This window comes from Galleria mellonella, unplaced genomic scaffold (genome assembly GCF_026898425.1).
Source record: "Galleria mellonella isolate WM207_F2 unplaced genomic scaffold, CSIRO_AGI_GalMel_v1 utg28, whole genome shotgun sequence".
In the NCBI taxonomy this organism is placed as follows: Eukaryota; Metazoa; Arthropoda; class Insecta; order Lepidoptera; family Pyralidae; genus Galleria; species Galleria mellonella.
Window position 1 is genome coordinate 617,814 of NW_026442064.1, and position 21,173 is coordinate 638,986.

The 21,173-nt window shown below is 33.2% G+C and overlaps 1 protein-coding gene across 2 annotated transcripts in view; it reads left to right on the top strand.

Moving 5' to 3' along the window:
- The window catches only part of LOC113517846 (uncharacterized), a 73,050-nt gene that overhangs the window by 6,998 nt on the left and 44,879 nt on the right, over nucleotides 1-21,173 (top strand). The window contains exon 1 of one of the 2 annotated variants that reach the window (XM_031911484.2): nucleotides 2,059-2,130. The exons of the other annotated variant lie outside the window; for it this stretch is intronic. Coding sequence (XP_031767344.2) covers nucleotides 2,100-2,130 — 31 coding nt within the window. The 5' untranslated portion in view covers nucleotides 2,059-2,099. Of the gene's footprint in view, nucleotides 1-2,058; nucleotides 2,131-21,173 lie in introns of those variants that run through there. 2 annotated transcript variants of the gene reach the window in all.

The following is a 21,173-nucleotide window of genomic DNA, read 5'->3' on the forward strand; positions in this document are numbered from 1 at the left end:
AATGGGGTTCTTCAAAAGGGGGGTAAAGAGGTTGCTTCAGGGTCGGCAACGCGCGCGTAATACCTCTGCTATTGCAGGCGTTCATAGGCTACGGTAACCACTTACCATCACGTGGGCCGTATGCTTGTTTGCCACCTCAGTGGTATAAAAAAAATCTGTACTATTCTAAATTATTTTAGAGAGAGTTTCTATGGTAATATCAATGAAACTTGGCCATTTATTAATTAAATTTCAGTGAAATGGACTACATAAAAACAGTGGTATAATGTAGCTGCCATTCTTTATCTATACTTAAATTGATAAGCACGTATAAACATGTAAGTTATAATTATTTTATGACAAGAACTTGTAAGACTAATGGTGGGCGATATTATGGACTGCATATTGATGTTTACGATGTAATCAAACAATGGATTTAAAGGAAAATAACTACAATAAAGAAAACTACGAAAGATAGACTACGACAGCAAAGAGCAAAAGTGACAATTGTAAAAACAAAAGTATAAAAATACAATAAAAATAAAATCTTTAAAAATAACTAAGAAGTTCGCAGCACTAATACATTAATAGATGATCCTAAAACTCTATACAAAACAATGGCCCCATCAGAATTACTAACAATTTGCATTCTCATGCGTGTATTTCTTGTATGTGACGGAAATTCGAATTGTACAAGGATTGTATGAAGTTAAATGAAGGCAATGCGTCCACTTGTAACATTATAATAACATGTATATGTTTTTGAAACTATTTCCAAAAAAAAACAGCTTCTCAATTCATCTTTTTTTGTGATCATCTCTGAACCAGTTTTGGCAATAATCTCTTAAAAATTTATAGGACGGAATCATCACGTAAGCTAATGCTCACGTGTTGATTCCGTGAGGATTGAAGCTACTGTTTTTGTTTTTGGAATAAAAAACTGCTTGTGTAAATAACAAAATTTGGAATTAAATATTTTATAATAATTTTTTGCTGTCGATTTCCTTTTTTTTTTATAGCCCATAAGATGGCAAACAAGCCTACGGTCCATACTCCTACTGCTCACCCCCCCTATTAGTCCTATATTTAATCTGTCACAGTTGTAAATTACGCGACTGTAATTGATTGAATGAGTATACATTATTTGTATTACACAATATAGGAAATAAGCAAGACAATAAATATAACGATACAATTGTTTATTAATTTTGTGACGTAAATTACCATTTTTCTTTGAAGAGCAAAATCCTTTATACTACTAAACAATGCACCTCGTAGAATCACAACTCCGCGTTTTAAATTCAACATTTTCATTCTAATATATGTACCATCCATTTTATCTTTCATTTGTATGTAATTTTCAAAAATAAATAATATTAAAGGCAAACAATATTAATCTATTCTCAATTCGACCGTAGACTTTAATAATAAACAAAAGAGTATATATGCGTCTGTGTGTCAAATACATAATAGTGTGTGTAATGTTTGTTTTTTATTGATTTAATGTATTTTTTATACATAATTTTAAAAAAATATTAGCATTCTGCACTCCTTCTGTATATAATACATACTTTATGTAATATTTATCAATGTGATCGCTGCGCCCTTCCAGGGTTCATGTTGATTCTTTGCCTTTAATAGTTTAAGACCTATATTGTTACAACATGAAATAGCAATAAATGATTGAATTGAATTGAATTGAATAAACTCTAAGTGTTCGAAATTTCATACTCCTCCGTCCGTGCAATTTTCGTCAAAAGGGGTACAAAGTTTTTGCTTCACGTATAGATACTAAGTTTTAGTCTAAAATCGTGTCCGCTTTCATCGTCCCGTCAATACTGTCCGGCCAATCTTTTGTACGTCGAATGTTTTAACAATTAGCCAGCGAGACAACCGCTCTACGACCGGTTGAGCTCACCTAGAACTGTTCCTCCTGGGAATCGAATGCGAATCCTCGTTATTACAAATCTACCGGTGTACCACTCCGCCGTGCTGGCCGTCGTGTGTTTTCCCTATATGTTCTCCAATATAAGAAGTCAGTTGGCTCTAGTCTTATGTAAAACTGAAAGTGTTCCGTGGGAGATCGACGTATGTTGTAACGTTAGTGAGCAATTGTTGAAATGCAGTGGATTATCTTGCTTTTAATTTGTGGTAAATAATCAGTTTTTTTTTTTTTATTTTCTTTTATTTATTTTTATATCATTTAATTCTGTTAATTTTCTTAATTATACAATACCTACTTGTACAATAATTAGTCCGTTACCCTAAGGTTGTCTTGTAAAGATCGCTCTCAGCAATAAGACCGCCTCACTGTACTTGTACAATTGTATCGTTGTGTTTGTAAATTGTCTTGCTTATTTCCTATATTGTATAATGCAAATGAAGTATACTCATTCATTTTTTAAAATATTAGAAATCTTTTTAAAATACGGCATTTTTTTAATCAAAAATTACTGTGCATGTTTAATCAAGCTGTCCTAATTTATAAATAGTTGATAAGGTAAAGATTATTTTACCCTACATCGCCATCTACCGGATCTATTTATTAAGACAAAAACTAATCTAATTGTTCTAATTATAGCAAAAATACACTTTTAAAAAAATCATTAAAATCGGTCTGAGATTAACGTGAACGAACATTGTAACAAAACGTTTTTATATATTAATATATGAATTTTTATCGACCATATATATATATATATATATATATATAATATTTATTACTATTATATTTATAATATTTATTACTTCATAAAATAAATCAGCAAACAAATCCCTACATGTAATACCCGATCACAAGTGCGACGGATGAGTCAGTCACCACTGACGAGTCCATCACTGATCCTTTATCTCTAGGATAAGTGATCACCGTCATCATCGACCGGATCTACTCCCAGCGGTGACAATTTTGCAAAGTTTTCTCATATTCTCCAATCACCTAACATTCTCGGCGTGAGTGCGGGAAACTTTAGACATTTCAAGTCATGTCATCCCTACGTTTCATGATCAAATGTACTGTCATATTCTTTGATTACTCAATAGAAGATGCGGTGAATCGCAACTGTGTAAATTGTAAATTTTAATAAATTAGTAACTAAATATGTCTGAATATGCTTGCACGTGTGTGATAGCTATTAGCATTATATATTTTTTTAATACGTGAAAATGGAATGGTAACCCCGCCTGCGCTAACGGGATACGCTAGCGGAGCACCAGTGAAGAGTGATAGATGAGAATGAAAACAGGCCAGTTAGTCCATCATGATGAATTCATCAGTAATTAACCATGATAGTTTCCAGGGGGAACCGCGAGGAAGTCGACCCGGTTGGGTATATTGCTAGCAATGAGATTCTCACTCTCCATTACTAACAATCCCTTTCCCCCCATGTGATAGCTATTAGCATGGTTACTTTTTTTTTAATGGGTGATAATGGAATGGTAACCCCGCCCCCGCTATCGGTATACACCGACGAGACACCAGTGGAAGATGATAGGTGAGAATGAATGCAGGTCAGTTGGCCCACCATGATGAATTCGACAAGAATTAAACAGCATGCTTACTAGGTAAATAAGAAGTGAAGTTGTGTTTGCATGGCTGTGTTTCGATTCAAAGAGTGAGTAAAATTACAGGATACAGAGATATAATACAATTGTTCTAAGAAACGACAACGTGAGGGTCGCCATGGGCATCGCAATATACTTAATGATATTTTATGACGTCCACGGATGCTGTACCTACATGTCTGTAGGCGATGGTTACCATTTTCTATCTGGCGGGGCCATCATTTTCTTTTTGCTCTGCTAAGTTTGTAAAAAAAATTTTGCTCCAAAAATACTGATTTCGTCACACAATACACTACGAGTGTTTACGAAACATATAGTTGTTTCGTAAACACACTATAATAAAAATAAATATTTTTAAAACGTACTATATTCTGTAGGGTTAAAGTAAATTTTGCTATCTAATAAATAGCTGTTTGCTCCACAATTAAAAACATTTGCTCCAATCGTTACAAAACCAACACACTTTATTGCAAAAAGAATAAAAAACTAGTCAAGTGGGAGTTGTACTCGAACGTCGAGCGTTCCGTATATGCATATGAAATGGAAAGAACATTGTTCCATTTTTTATACAAATTAGACACCTAATAGTTATTATTACTGATACTGCAATTCGTAATTTTGTTATTTTCGACCATAATTGTGGTTAAAAACCGAACGGCAAAACCAAATTCATTTTTGAAGGTTATTTTTTTAACTTCTCAAAAACGATGCTCGTTAGAAACATCGTTTTATTTTTACTGTGATATTCACATAAACTGTTGTAAACTGCAATTATTTCAAATTTCATAGTTCTTAATAAACTTCTTAAATCAAGTTAATTAACTTCTTAAGTTGACGGCCCACCTGATGGAAAGTGGTAACCGTCGCCTATAGACATGAGCAGTACCATGGACATAACAGAGTATACTGTTTCGCCCATGATTACCCCCATGCGTTGCCATTCCTGAGGTCTCAGGTGTTATTCCTCTGTAGCCAGTAAATTCACGCCATATCCCACCCTTCAAACCGAAACACAGCTATGCAAACACAACTGCTTCACGGTTGAAACACGAATGGGACAGATGTACCCAAGTAATCGACTTTTGTACAAAGTCTCCCTCTGGTAGACTTTGTACAAAGGTAACTGCGTAATATAAACATAAAAAAAACATAGAAAAATCGAGAGCCCCGTCCTTTTAAAAATCGCTTAAAAAACAAATGATATTCGTTAGTAAATCCATTGTTTGCAAAAGGGTAGACCGATTAGGGTAATGTTTTTATAATATACGTAACTTGATTACGGTTTTTAGGTGAAGAAATAGAATTTGGAATTTAAAAAGGACACAATTTTTTTTTTGGTGGATGAAAATGGAATGGTAACCCCGCCTGCGCTAACGGGATACGCTGGCGGAGCACCAGTGAAGGGTGATAGATGAGAATGAAAACAGGCCAGTTAGCCCATCATGATGGATTCATCAGGAATTAACCATGATAGTTTCCAAGGGGAACCACGACGAGGTCGACCTGGTTGGGTATATTGCTAGCAATGGGATTCTCAGTCTCCATTACTAACAATCCCTTTCCCCCCGGACAAAATCAGTTATGTCAACTATTAGTATTTTTTTAAGTTTACCTATTTTTTTGCATGTATTAATAATATCATATATATATTTTTGGTATATCGGCCAGTTATAAATGAAACAGTATCCTAGTCAAAATTCTGAATCCTTTTCATATCCTTAATAAAGACCTTAGTAACATAACAACTCATAGTGTGTTTAAACGTAAACTTAAGGATTGGCTATTATTTAGTAGTTTTTATAATATTAATGAATATTTTACTCAAAAAAACAAATGTACAATTGACAACCTATACTAAAGATGTAATTGGCACTTTTGCTCTTAAGTTTTATTTTCTCTTTACTGTAATAAATTATGTATGTATTTCATTTATATGACTAATGAAAAGAAATATAGTGTAGAATATATGTAAATTTCTGACATTGTTAATAATTTGCATGCCGACATACAGGCAGAATGCATATGGGAAATGTAAACCTCTTTCATCGAAAACTACCTACATTCTAGCAAAATGAATTCATTTCATTTCATTTCTAGACTGTTACCAATATTAAAAAAATATTACTGTAATGGACGCCCACCTAAAACTGTCTAATGTCCACTCGACAATAAGAAGGGGAACTTTCAACTATAGACAAATAAAATAGGTTGGAGAGTGCGTATGTGCCTTATTTAAGTTGCCAGTCTCCTTCCCCCCCCCCATTCCCCGTAAAATAATATTAAATACACCGATGTCAATTGATCAATTGATCGTAATTTTCTTTATGCCTACGATAATTGTATTACAAGTTAATTAGTCCAAGGTAGACAAATTACAGTGTAAAATATCGTATAAACTCGTCAGATTATTTGCAGATAAGATAAGGCGCGTTTAATTTATATATATATATATATATATATATATATATATATATATATATATATATATATATATATATATATATATATATATATATATATATATATATATATATATATATATATATATATATATATATATATATATATATATATATATATGTATATGTATATCGTAACCAAATTGTTTGGGGATCAACTACTTGTACTTTTTAAATTATCGCCGCAGTTAAGGATTATTATTTTAACTTGTTTAGATCGTTATTTAATTATTTTTATTTTGAATTTCACCATTTGGATAAATACATACATACATATCTGTCACGCCTGTCTCCCATTAGGGTAGGCAGAAACAATGGAACGCCAAATGCTTCGATTCAAACAAACCTCTTTCGCTTCTTCCACATTCATCAATCTTTTCATACATGCTCGCCGATTACGGGTACTTTTAATTTGGCCCTTCTTCAGCACGTCGCCTATTTGGTCGAGACACGTCCGTCTAGAGTGCCCCCTACCGACCATATGATTTGATACGAGATGAGATGATGAGAGCTGTCGGAATGTTCCAAGCTGGTTTCGGGCAACGTACTGTAGATGTCGCTCATGGTACTACACAGTGCGTCAAAGCCACCGCTGAACATGCTATCAAATCACAGGCTTATCTATTTGTGGCCTAGCGACATGAAGGACGATCTATATCAGAACCGGTACATCCAAAATACTGCTTGACAGAATCATGCCGTGCCCACGAATTTATTTACTATCAGAATATATTTTTTATTGACATCAAAAAGAAGAATGTTCTAAGTTCGGTTGTATTTTATTGTTATGTTCGTTACCTCATAACTCACATAACGTCAATTGTAAACCGATTTGGAAAATTTGTTTTTTATCTGAAAGGACATACAGATTAGTTGATTGTAAATCAAAATAACTTACTTGTCACAATTGAGGTAATTTTTTTTTTATAGTGACGCAATCTTATTTATTGTTTATAAATATTTCGGCATTTACACAAGGATATTAAGAAAAAGTTTTACATTGAAGTGTCTTGAATATAAGATATTGAGCATTTTAGTTAAAAAAAAATCTAACACAAAAATAGATAGTAGTCCTGCTTTCAAGTAAAGTTGTAATACTTGACATTTTTCGTTACTTTTCAACACCTGAATAACACCGGAATAACACCTGAGTCCTCAAGAATGGCAACGCATGGGGGGTATCATGGACGAAACAGTATACTCTGTTATATCCATGGTACTGCTCATGTCTATAGGCGACGGTTACCACTTTCCATCTGGTGGACCGTCAGCTTGTTTGCGATTCTAAGTTGTATATAAAAAAAACATGTTTCTTCGAAAAAAAAATACTTTGGCTTCTACTGTAGTCCGTTAAATTGATACTAACGATTTCATTATAATTATGAATGTTTTTTTTTTTTTATGCAAATATATTTGTTTACAATAATAGTTATACTAGGATATCCTAGCGTAACCGGTACGCAGCTAGATCTATACTATTTATAGCAATAAACTGCTATCGATCAAAGTAAACAACGAACATTTAAAAATATAAAATTATTCAAAAATTATACAAAATTAATGACCGGAAAACATTCGTTCGATAATGTACAAGTATATAGTAGACATGTCATCGCTGCGTCGTCCGCTGCATCATATAATTTATTTGTATTATTACACTACTAAAAATGTAGATTAATAATTTCAATAATTTAAATTCAAATATATTTTATTTCTGATGATCACCCATTTTGATAATAGACTTTTTTTTTTATACAACTTAGAATGGCAAACAAGCTGACGGCCCACCTGATGGAAGATGGTAACCGTCGCCTATAGACTTCAGCAGTACCATGGACTTAAATTTGGGTATTTTTTTCAGCTGTCTAAATATCGATATCTCAAACGTACTCAACTCAAATGGCTTCCTATTCGTCAAAGCAGAAACCTTTGAACTCTTTGCACCTTCTTTACTCTTCTTCGAAACTGCCAGTCTCCTATATACTTAAGCAGCAAATTCCTGTACCTTTTTGAAACTCGCGATCTTAACCTATTTTCCAGTGATACTCTCCAACTATCTATCGCCTCTCATCGTACTGATTTCGTTTCAAATTCTTTTATCCTACATTCTTCACGGGTCTGGAACGCGCTTCCTGATACCATTAAGAGACTACCGACTAAATTGTCCTTCAAAAAAATTCATGCTTACTTTTATACTTTTTCTGAGCGGTAAATACTATATATTTTTCTTATTTTCATGTATTATATAGTATATTTTATATATGTGCAAAAATATTTCTTGTTTGTCTAAATCTATTCGTTTATATATGTAATTTTAGTATGTAGGTATATCAATAATTACTAGTACCGTATTCGAGTATTCTGACACTTGCCTATGGTTGACTGGGAGAGAATACTTTTAGCATTAAGTCCGCCATGTACACATATTTGTACTAATAAATAAATTAAGACCAATAAACTATATTAAATTTTACGCCATTTTTATTATACTGTTTACAACAATACGATTTGCTCCCGCACTAAATTGATCTAACATTAATTTTGTTGAAATTTTTTAGCTTTTTTTCATGGTCAGTTTTTCTAAAGAATAAAATAGGCTATTGAAAACATTTATATAATTTTTTTTACTAACTTATTAACTAAAGAATACTAATAAAATAGCTGTTTATATCAGCTTCTATGAGGAGGCGTGAGGATTTATAAATGGGGCAGGCGGTGCAGGCCACCTAATAAAGTTATAAAAAAAGAGGTCACCCTTCCCATGGGGGCGCAGCGATTAGGAGGTGAGGGCGATAGGAAAAAAGGCTATCTGTTCAATGATGTGCATTTAAAACAAATTGTATAATAAATTTGATTTTCATTCAACCCGCTGCTTCAGATTAACGTATTCATTGCGTGCTGATTGATTACATTAATAATTCAATTTCTAGCTCGCAAAATGTATCCTTACATTTTTGTATACTTTATGTATGATTTATATACTTTATTATTTGTATAACATTATGAATTACATGAAAATCTTGTAAGTGATCGTATGTTCACTTACAAGTCACACTTCATACTGGCAGGGTATTACAATTTTTTATAGTAAAAAATAATAACATATTGTTAAATTTTTATTATATATTTATTATATTTGCCAATTAAGGAAGCTTGACAGTTTACCAATATATATATATATATATATATATATATATATATATATATATATATATATATATATATATATATATATAAAATTTTATCTCTGTAAATTCTTAATGCTCGTTCCCTCTCTTTCTTTAGGTTGGTAAATAGTTTATGTGAAAAATAAGTTCGAAGTACGACAGGGCTGATACATCTAAGAAAGAAGTCCTTAATATATCAAACAAAAAAAAACTTTCAAGTCCGTTTTATTTCCTCATGCAGTAATATCACGCAATACGCGTCGCATTTAACTTGACTCCATTAAAACTGGGCCTCTCACGGGATAATGACACGAACACCATGTTTTTTACCATCACTATGCAACAAGATTGACTCTGAATAATAATCGATTAATCTAGATAGACTGTGAGATGTCGCCACATCGAAGTCAGCAAAATTAATAAAACTTCAATTTAATCTAACAAAATGAGCAAAATTTAATTAAATTATACGTACAGTATTACAAAATCACTTTAATTGCTTGAATAAGGTTGTCCTTAATGAAGTCGATCTAACATTTATTTATTTCATCGTTTGCTTGGGTACCTCTGTCCCATTCGTGTTTCAACCGTAAAGCAGTTGTGCTTGCATGGCTGTGTTTCGGTTTGAAGGGTGGAATATGGCGTGAATTTACAGGGTACAGAGGAATAACACCTGAGTCCTCAGGAATGGCAACGCGTGGAGGGTATCATGAGCGAAACAGTATACTCTGTTATGTCCATGGTACTGCTCATGTCTATAGGCGACGGTTACCACTTACCATCAGGTGGGCCGTCAGCTTGTTTGCCATTCTAAGTTGCATAAAAAAAAATATAAGCCTTTAACTGTTCACTGCTAAACATAAGCTTTTGGCGTTTTGCCAGTAGTTGCCATGCTTGGCAGGTGGTTTGACAACCGCAGTTAGGCTTTGGAGATGTTTTAAATCGCTGCAGCTCATCCTTCGCCCTCAGTCGTCTCTTACGATATCCATAGGAAAGGAAGGGATGGCCTATTCTATGCAGGGACCACACGTCCAATTGTTGGTGTATCATTTATAAATATTCATTTTATTTAATATTTTTTTATTAATGGATTATTTAATTATTTAATTATTAATGGATTTATTTACTCAATGCCAAGTTGAAACAGACATGTTTTAAAACTCATTACTTCATTGTCAACAGACAATGTAGGACTCGTTAGTTTTAAATTGTCTGTCGAAATAATTTTGCTACCAGAAAATAATACTGCTGCCTTGCAAATTTACTTCTAACATATTAGGTATAACGTAGGCGTCTACCAGTAACATACTGCGTTACTGGTGCATCTCTGTGATATCTACAAACACACTAATATATATATATATATATATATATATATATATATATATATATATATATATATATATATATATATATATATATATATATATATATAAAGAAAGATGAATGAAAAAAAAAAGATTAATGAATGTGGAAGAAGCGAAAGAGGTTTGTTTGAATCGAAGCATTTGGCGTTCCATTGTTTCTGCCTACCCTAATGGGAGACAGGCGTGACAGATATGTATGTATGTATATATGTATATATATATATATATATATATATATATATATATATATATATATATATATATATATTAAGCTTTCGAATACTCATTTTGGCAACAAATATCCAAAGATCATCGCAAACTTTCACATGTGTATCAGCAGGAATCATTTTATCTCTTCCATACGTAGCCAGATTGTGCTCGTATCCAACTTATCTCATTTACTTCCTTCGTAGTAAGTGAAAAAACGTGTCGCATATATAGAATTATGAATAGATCGACAAAATATAACAAAATATACCGACACCATCTCCGGCGAATGTTTATACAAATATTTATTTATTTTTCCAAATTTATTAATATTTTAAAGAGGGGAATAATACTTTATTTTTTTTATTAATATTTTTTGTAAACTCAAAAACGGTTAAGCAATCTATTTAAAAAATAATCTTTTATCTATAAAAAGTTATTATCAACGATAAATAGGCAACGATAATGTACGAGTATTTTAAAAAAATATGGGCGAAACAGTACACTCTGTTATGTCCATGGTACTGCTCATATGTATAGGCGACGGTTGCCACTTCCCATCAAGTGGGTCGTCAGCTTATTTGCCATTCTAAGTTGCATAAAAAAAGTATTGTATGTAAAACTTACGAATGCACCCGTACGAAGCCAGAACGAGTCGCTAGTGGTCGGATAAATAAAAGTTTCACTGCTCAGTCTGTGAACAGCATTATTTGAATGTTAATCATATTGATGGGCGAGGCCACAGTACACGGCATGCTACAGATTATAACTCAGAACACGAATGTAAACAAATAATTATGGACAATCACCAATTAGCGGAATCGGTATCGAGGACGGACAGCGAAGCCTTACTAACCAGCCATTTTATATCTCCCAGAAGTGGTCACAAAAATTATAAGTGATTCCAAGTGTTATATTTTCTAAGTATATCTTCATCATCATCATCATTATATCAGCTTTTAACTATCCACTGGTGAATATATGTCTCTCCCTAAGAAGGTTTTGCCAATAGCTGTTAGCCGGATTGGCAGTCGCAGTTAGGCTTTAGAGGTGCTTAAGAGGGACACTACTGCCCAATCCTAGCTCTCCATTAGTCGCTTCTTCCGACACCCATGGGAAAAGAAGTAGTGACCTAGTCTATGCCGGAACCACACGGGAATTTTTAATTAATATTTATGTATAAAATTAAGCTCATTCAAATAGGTTCTAAGTATTTTTAAGTTACCTAATTACTGTATCATGAATAGTATTGTAAATTTGACGACGTGATACTACAAAAAAGAAGCACGTTTACATTTGAAAGCTCAAAAGAATATCGATTCAATCATCATTATACGTTTGATTGAATTAGTCATCTGAATGACTCATATCAATAATACGAATATAATAAAATACATCTATATATCTATCTATCCATTTAAGAGCTGCGCTCTTGTCGGTGGAGCTCTTGCCACTCACTACGATTTTCAACGAGTCTCTTCACCTCTTGATACGACACGACACCAACTCCTTCCTTGATCTGCCTGATGTAACTATGTCTCGGTCTCTCTCTTCCCCTCCTTCCTTCTATCTTACCTTTTATTATAATGTTCATAAGTTCGTCGTGTCGTATCAAGTGTCCCAACATTTTTTCCCTTCTGTCCTCAATAGTTCTAATAATTTGTCTTTTTTCCTTAACCCTAAGCAGGACCTCCTCATTACTAATTCGATCCCTCCAGCTAATTTTAATAATGTAATACATATACTTGCATATTACATTTATTTTACTAAACAATGTACTGTGACTTTCGTAGTGTTTTTTTTTTTGTTGTCAAGCAATATATACTTGTATAGGTTTTGATCGATTTACGAATCGAATATTAGTGTGTTTACGAATGTATAGAAAACGTCATTTAAAAATTCGACTCAGAAAAAAGTTTTTGTCAATGTATGACTGCTAACCTGCCCGGAGATCCGGACTTACTTGTAGCATATCCGGATATATCATATCCGGATCTTTAACGCAATGTATAATAGAAACAGCTTGGAGGATATTCACAAATCATTAGTTGCATTATGCTAATTGCAATAATTTATGCTATAAGACAACGGACAATATAAATCACAATTACTAGAGAACGACTTTATACAAAAATTGTCTGCAGCGATACTTCTGTTCCACTCTTGTTTCTGTCATCAAGAAATTGTGCTTACATGGCTATATTTAGGTTTGGCATAAAGCAGTGAAACTCAGAGCACGACAGAACAAAACCTGAATCCTCAGAAGTAGCAATAAAATAGCATGTTTTCTCGAAAGTTCTTGACGCTGTTGATGTCTTTTGGTGACGGTTAGCACGTTCCGTCAAGTACATCTGCTTGTTTTACATTCAAAATCGTATAAAAAAATATTTTAGATTGATTTGTGAATCAAAATTGTAACAACATTAATAAATTTTCGACCAGATCTCAGTATTGTGTGGTGATTATAATTATTATTCACTTAATATTCATGTTAAGGTTAGCACGCTGTCGTCAGGGCGCGCCTAGCCCCCGTCCGCAGGGTTGGCGCAAACGATAATAATATCTCGATCTCCTAAGACAGGATAACTTGGTAGACAATGCTTGATTGCGATCTAAGATACCAAGATGGAGGCCCAAACGAAACCTCTTTTCAGAATTAACGTTTCGATCTAAGTTTGGATCGTGTAAAAATTATTGTCTTTTGCTTCATGCCCCGAAGAGCATGTAAAGTTCATTATCATCGTGTATAATGAAAATGACTTAGAAATTCTTGTCACCAGAGTTTTAAACCAACGTAGAAGTTTAGGAATAGTTAACACGGGAAAGGATCTCCAGATTTCTATTTTTGTTTCATTCAAAACTCCAATACGACAAAACATGAAGTTGGATATAGACGAAATGAGCGAGTTTTCAGAGGGTTCCAATTGGATCAAATTCTCGATTCGTCTGTACTCATATTTACGTAAATTACCTACCTACTTATGCTTTAATCCTTTCTACCCAAAGGTTGTCTGGAAGAGATTGCTTAGCAATAAGACCGCCTTTTGTACTACACTATACGTATTGAAAATTGTTTTAACAAATCATGTTATGTTGGTGCAATAAAGTGTTAAATAAATAAATAAATAAAATAAATAAATTACACGATATCTTCGCCAAAAATAAAAGGATTTTAATAATTTGAATTATTTTTGCTATCGATAGGACGTTCCTTATTGGTCTTATAAAAAATTTGTTACCATAGAAGCCATTTTATTCGCGAAACAAAATAATGGTTAACGTGTCTTCTTGTTAACGCTTGATTTTAAATTTCGAATGCGGAATCTCAATTCGAATTTTAAATACAATTTGTCTATACTATAAATCACCACGCATGCTATTTTATTTATTTAAAAAAATAGTGACAATAACTATATTTTTGCATAATTACTTACTTTAATTGCAAAATTTACTTCTTATTTAGTTTACACGTACTAGGAACATTTTATACTCGTAAAGATTCTTCCGTTAACCGTCAATAAATCCTGTACATTGTTCTCAAATTTGTTCTTTTAATCTTCTCGCTGTCGTTCTTTTATAATTATAATTCTTGGCTCTTTGTTCTTGAATCTTACTACCTTGAAAAAATACAAGCAAACTGTGAATTTACAGCTCGTTGTATTCAAAACTTTGTCAAACATAATTCTATTGTCCAAATTAGATATTACATAAGGATCTTCTATCTTTAAAATAGTTATAGTCAGTTATTAATTAATAGGTAGTAACCCTACACAGATCATGTCCGTATGACAAGCGTGAACCGTTCACAGCACCTGTACTGCAGTATGTATATTTATACTCTCGGATCAATCTATTAGGTACTAAAGTCAATAAATCAATGTTCATGACGTCTGATTATCATGTAATGACAGTTCTTGCAAAGGTATCAATTAACAGATTTAAGTCTATGTTTTATTTATATGTATATATATATATATATATATATATATATATATATATATATATATATATATATATATATATATATATATATATATATATATATATATATATATAATATATTTTGTGTTTATACATTATATCTAAATAGTCGTCTGCTTCGGTAAATCTGTCCCATTCATGTTTCTTTTGCGAATTAGCTACACTTGCATTAAAAGGTGCGATATTGCAATAAAATTACAGAGTACAGAGACAAAGCACTTTAGTCCTCAGTAGTAGCAACGCATAAAGGCGATGGTGGGCGACACAGTGTACTCTGTTATGCCCAACGTTTCGTTCTCCCGCTATTTTTCCTTCTACTATGCTCTTTAAATATCATCATGTCGTGTTGCCTCATCTTCTCTCTATTGTTTTTATTATTGTTCTCTTCTCTTTCACCCTAATCTAGACTTCCGGGGGGAGAGGGATTGTTAGTAATGGAGACTGAAAATCCCATTGCTAGCAATATACCCAACCAGATCGACCTCCTCGCGGTTCTCCCTGGAAACTATCATGGTTAATTCCTGATGAATTCATCATGATGGGCTAACTGGCCTGTTTTCATTCTCATCTATCACCCTTCACTGGTGCTCGGCCAGCGCATCCCGTTAGCGTAGGCGGGGTTACCATTTTCACCCATAGAAAAAAATCAAGGCTTCCTCATTCGGAACTTCTTCTGTCCAGCTTATCCTTTCCATTCCCCTCCGTGTCCACGTTTCAAATGCTTCAAACATCATTTTCACACATCCAAATGAATGTTTTATGTAAGTAAATAAATTAACAACTAAATTAACAATACATTGTATTAAACAACCCATGCCCGTGCGAATGTAAGGCGAGTCGCTAACAAATAATGAATAATACTATAATTGAACAAATTGAATCCTGATGATCGTTAATTTAATACCGTACAACAATTACGTGTTTCATGTATAAACTGAAAAGCGTCTCAATACAACTACATACGTATATATATATATATATATATATATATAACATATATATTGTTCTCCTACTATAAGTACATCATGAAAGAGAACTCGTATGGTCTTATGGCGTATTATGGTTTATAACAATAACAGGCCCCCTACACAAGTATGTACGCGTACGTATCAATAAATTCCTCTGCTACTTGTGTGATACTTGTGAATGTTTTTTTTTTATGGGTGAAAATGGTATGGTATCCCAGCCTGCGCTAACGGGATATATATAACGGCACCAGTGAAGGGTGATAGATGAGAATGAAAACAGGCCAGTTAGCCCATCGTAATGAATTCATCAGGAATTAACCATGATAGTTTCCAGGGAGAACCGCGAGAAGGTCGACCTGGTTGGATGTATTGCTAGCAATGGGATTCTCAGTCTCCATTACTAACAATCCCTTTCGCCCCCGTGTAGAATGGTTGCCGCTAACGAATTTGTGAATAGAAAGAGATGGCGACATACTCCTTGTTCTTTCTTATGTAAGCGCTAATCGAATCGATTCCATCGATAGATTCGTTTGCCACTTGTCTATAGAGACAGGTTAGGAAAGAATTCTTCTGATATCATCCACGAAAACTTTTTTTTATATTACTTAGAATGGCAAACAAGCTGACAGCCTACCTGATGGAAAGTGATAACCGTCGCCTATAGATATGAGCAGTACCATGGACATAACAGAGTATACTGTTTCGCCCATGATACCCCCCATAACGTTGCCTTTCCTGAGGACTCAGGGGTTATTCCTCTGTACCCTGTAAATTCACTGCCACATATGCCTCTGATAAATTTATTTTTTTAAGTATGTATCAATATCTAATGTTATTTGTGTGCTGTAAGTAATGCAAATAATTATCTATCTATCTATCTATTTTTTTGTAAGTTCAAAAATGAGACCTAAGCCCAGCTGTGGGGTTGATATGGGCCGAATAGATAGATAGAAGTCTAATTGAAACAAATTCGGAATCTTTATAATCGAGAACTATTACGATAACAAATAGGAATTATATAAATATAAATATATATATATATATATATATATATATATATATATATATATAGTATAAGTATAAATTTTTGGCAGTGTAATGTCAATTTAAATTAGTGGGCACAGGTGTGAAACTACTATGTAGTTTGTATGTAGTTATACAAAAAAATACTACCGTAAAAAAATCTTATGACAATACGTTTTTAATGGGAGATTCGAATAACTACTTGTTACATACTTAAATATGTCATTGGTGTAAAAAAATAATTAGTTCTCATTGAGTTTACAAGATTGCGTTATTAGATAATAACGATTTATTATATCGTGGTAACAATATTTTTTATAACACGGCAACATTGTACATAACATGTACGTAACATGCGAAATAACTAACTGACTTCTCTGTCAAGTTATTTTATTAAAATTAAATGCTTGCAGTTTGGCATAATTTTTAAAAAAATTTCGGTATCAAGATCATTTCACAATGAGATATTTTAAGAGGAAATTCATTTCAGGACGCAATCTATGTGACCAATTCGATTTACAGGCTTTAAAGATGTTTAAAATTCCACGCCACGATGTACCTTCACAATTCATTTTAGAAACGTTTAATTATATTTTGTAAATATGTAATATAATTACCAGAGGGAGACTTTGTACAAAAGTCGATTGCTTGGGTACCTCTGTCCCATTCGTGTTTCAACCGTGAAGCAGTTGTGTTTGCATGGCTGTGTTTCGGTTTGAAGGGTGGGATATGGCGTGAATTTACTGGGTACAGAGGAATAACACCTGAGTCCTCAGGAATGGCAACGCATGGGGGTATCATGGGCGAAACAGTATACTCTGTTATGTCCATGGTACTGCTCATGTCTATAGGCGACGGTTACCACTTTCCATCAGGTGGGCCATCAGCTTGTTTACTATTCTAAGTTGTATAAAAAAAAATAGTGATCGTTTTAAATAAATGCTCTATAAATAGTACATTGAAAATTATATAAATAGAGCATCGAACCTCAAAAACGGATCAACTTTTTGTCAGCTAATTGTCAAATTAGCGGACTTGTTTTTTATTAGTGTTTTATATACTTACGCACACAATGTATCTTGACGTATCTATATTTAATTATTTAATAGATACTTATCTAGTCGGCTGGGTCACATCTGAGTGAATTGCTTTAATTAAATATTTACTTTAATTACTTTTCCTATTCTTTTACTAACATATTATGTAAGGAAATTTTTACTAACAAAATGGACCAAATTGCAGTTTGAGTAATAAAGTATTATTATTATTATTAATACATAAAATGAGTTGTAGCGCATTAAAAAGGTACAGAATTTTTAAAACAAAATAAATATAGAGGTTATAAAGGAAAAACTCATAACTATTTATCACGCAAAGTAGTATGAAAAAGTTGAGCCTCTTTTCTCGAAGCATTTGTATGGAGACACTGTCAACAAATTCTAAGAGAACATTATACAAGTAACAGTAGACAGAAAAAAATATTTAAAATAGAGGCAAAGGACGTTACATACAGAGCTTTCACATGAAATATACAACGTATAATGTCAACTAAAACAATCACGGAACGTATCTATTTTTACGCTTATCAAGATGAAATACAAATTGAATTTATGAATAACCATAGAAAAAAATATCACAAAAACATAATAGGCCGGCCGGTCGTGTGACGTGATTAGTTGAGACCGCAGCACGCGGCTCGTAATTGCTAGTACGTATACAATGAACGCTCGAATGGAAATAGTTGGGAATGATCACGGGCATGACACAAAGATAGCCCAGTTGCATTACCATCGTCACACCACTGATAAGAGTGGAACACATGAGACAGTTCATTCAAACGAACAAGCTGCCTGCCCGTTACCTCAGTGGAGAAATCGATGTGCAATATGAAAGTTTACAGTAACAACTAATCAAATTGTTAGCTGCAAGCTATATATTTATAAATCATCTATAATGGTAAAAAAAATAAAATTTTTCGCTTATTATATCACATTTTCAACCAATTTAAAAAAGAAGTAGATTATAGATTCCATTGTAATGTTTTTTTGTTAGTTATGTTATAACTCTGTCAGTTCTAAACCGACAGTTTGGGCCCATGGAAAAATATTTCCATGATGATTTGATAACAATCAAAATTGATTCAGTTTGATTTTTAGATCAAAATAACCAATTTTGTCACAATTAAAATCTGTTTTCTTGTGAGGCATAATCTTTAATATATATATATATATATATATAAATTTGTAAAAGTTTCTAATATTTGTCTATGTCTATGTATAGCGACGGTTACCACTTTCCATCAAGTGGGCCGTCAGCTTGTTTGTTATTCTAAGTTACATAAAAAAAAAACAAAGAGGAAATATTTATACTTTTTGCTTGTAATGGGTAAACTATAAAGAATATTGAATAGTATTTAAAAATAATTTCACCTATAGAAAGCTACACTATCAACGCTGGGCTCTCAAATATCGACTGCATTTTATTAAAAAGAAAAACGAGTCGTAAGCGATCAATTTAGGGTGAAATCAAAATCATAACCGGCCCTGATGCTGCAATATATTTGAGAAGCAAAATTCAAAACAAAATCTGCTATAGTCTATTTATAACTTATTTAAAATATAAACAAACCAATAACTGATCAGACGATACGACAGTTTTCTGATGTCCAATGGTATGAATAAAAAATCGACATGAAATTAAATATTTATTTACTTTAAACAGTAATTTAACATAATAAAGGCCACGTAATAGAATTATTTGGAATTTAATTGCCTTAAAACTGTAGGTATACAGATTTAATATATTAATTAGTTTTCATGATTATTAAGATAAAGGAAAAATAAATTTAAATTAAATCAATAAATTTGTACTATACATGTCCAATAAAGTCAAATAAAATTAATAATTACTATTGTTATTAATTTCATTTAAAGAATATCGGCATAATAATTTCATCCGAACTCGGTTACTTTTTCTTTTGTTGCGCTGTTGGAAAAAAACTGCAAATACAGGATTCCATGTTGCAATTTTAAATAGTTTCAAATCTAATGTGTCTACGAAATACGTCGTCATTCATCGGTTCGTATTATTATTTGTTTTGAATAGTGATGTAGTTGTAATTTTTTGCGCAGTAAAAATTGCAAACCGCAAAATGTATTTGCCGCATCTTTATATCGTGATCTCTGACAGCCTCATACAACAAATATTCGTAATATGTATTGTAAAGACATGTTCAATGCAACATTAGTTTTAATACAAAACGTTCCTAAAGATATATCCATAGGCACTTCGACAATAGCTAAGGAATTAAATTCAAAAAGTCGACTTCAAAAATAGGTTTTGAATTTTACTCTATTTTATTTATTTATTGTTACTTAATCCCATAGTGCTTTGAATCGCTTTTTCATACAGCAAGATACGAATTGTAGTAGGTAAGGATATTTTTTTATACACCGGCAGGGCACTAGTGAAAGATGATAGGTGAGGATGAAGCAGGTCAGTTAGCCCATCGTGACGAATTCAGCAAGAATTGTTCACGATGGTTTCCAGGGGGAACCACGTGGACGTCGACCTACTACTACTACGACCTAGGGCATATTGCTAGCAATGGGGCTGTCAAACTCCATTGCTAACAACCCCTTTCCCCCCAGTGAGGATATTTGGATTATTTGTATTGTTTCATATAATAAACACAGTGAACATGCCTTTAGATCTGTCATCAATACAAAATTGAGACGCTGATGACGCGATGAGCCGTCTAGCGACCAAGCCGTCACGACATACAACCACATAGTTAAAATCCGTGATCATTGATACTGATACTCATTAAAACATGACAGTAAAACGCTTAAGCAGTACCAACACCAAAGGGAGACTGTACAAAAGTCGTTTGTTGGGGTACCTCTGTCACATTCGTGTTTCAACCGTAAAGCAGTTGTGTTTGCATGGCTGTGTTTCGTTTTGAAAGATGGGATATGGCGTGAATTTACAGGATACAGAGAAATAACACCTGAGTCCTCAGGAATGGCAACGCATGAGAGGTATCATGGGCGAAACAGTAAACTCTGTTACTGATATGATGGTACTGCTCATGTCTATAGGCGACGGTTACCACTATCCATCAGGTGGGCCGTCAGCTTGTTTGCCATTCTAAGTTGTATAAAAAAAAATAACAGTCGCATTGCTAGCAATATACCCTATCAGGTCGACTTCCAAGCGATTCCCCTGGAAACTGTCATGGTTAATTCTTGTCAAATTCTTCACGATGGGCCAACTGACCTGGCTTCATCTTCACCAATCATCTCTCAGTGGTACCACGCCAGCGTATACCGAGACGGGGCAGGCGGTGTTACCATTCCATTTTCACGCGTAAAAAAAACAATAGAACTAGCAGTTCGCATTACTAGTAATCCCTTCCCCCATCACCAAAGTAGTACCACTAGACTACACGGTTTGTCT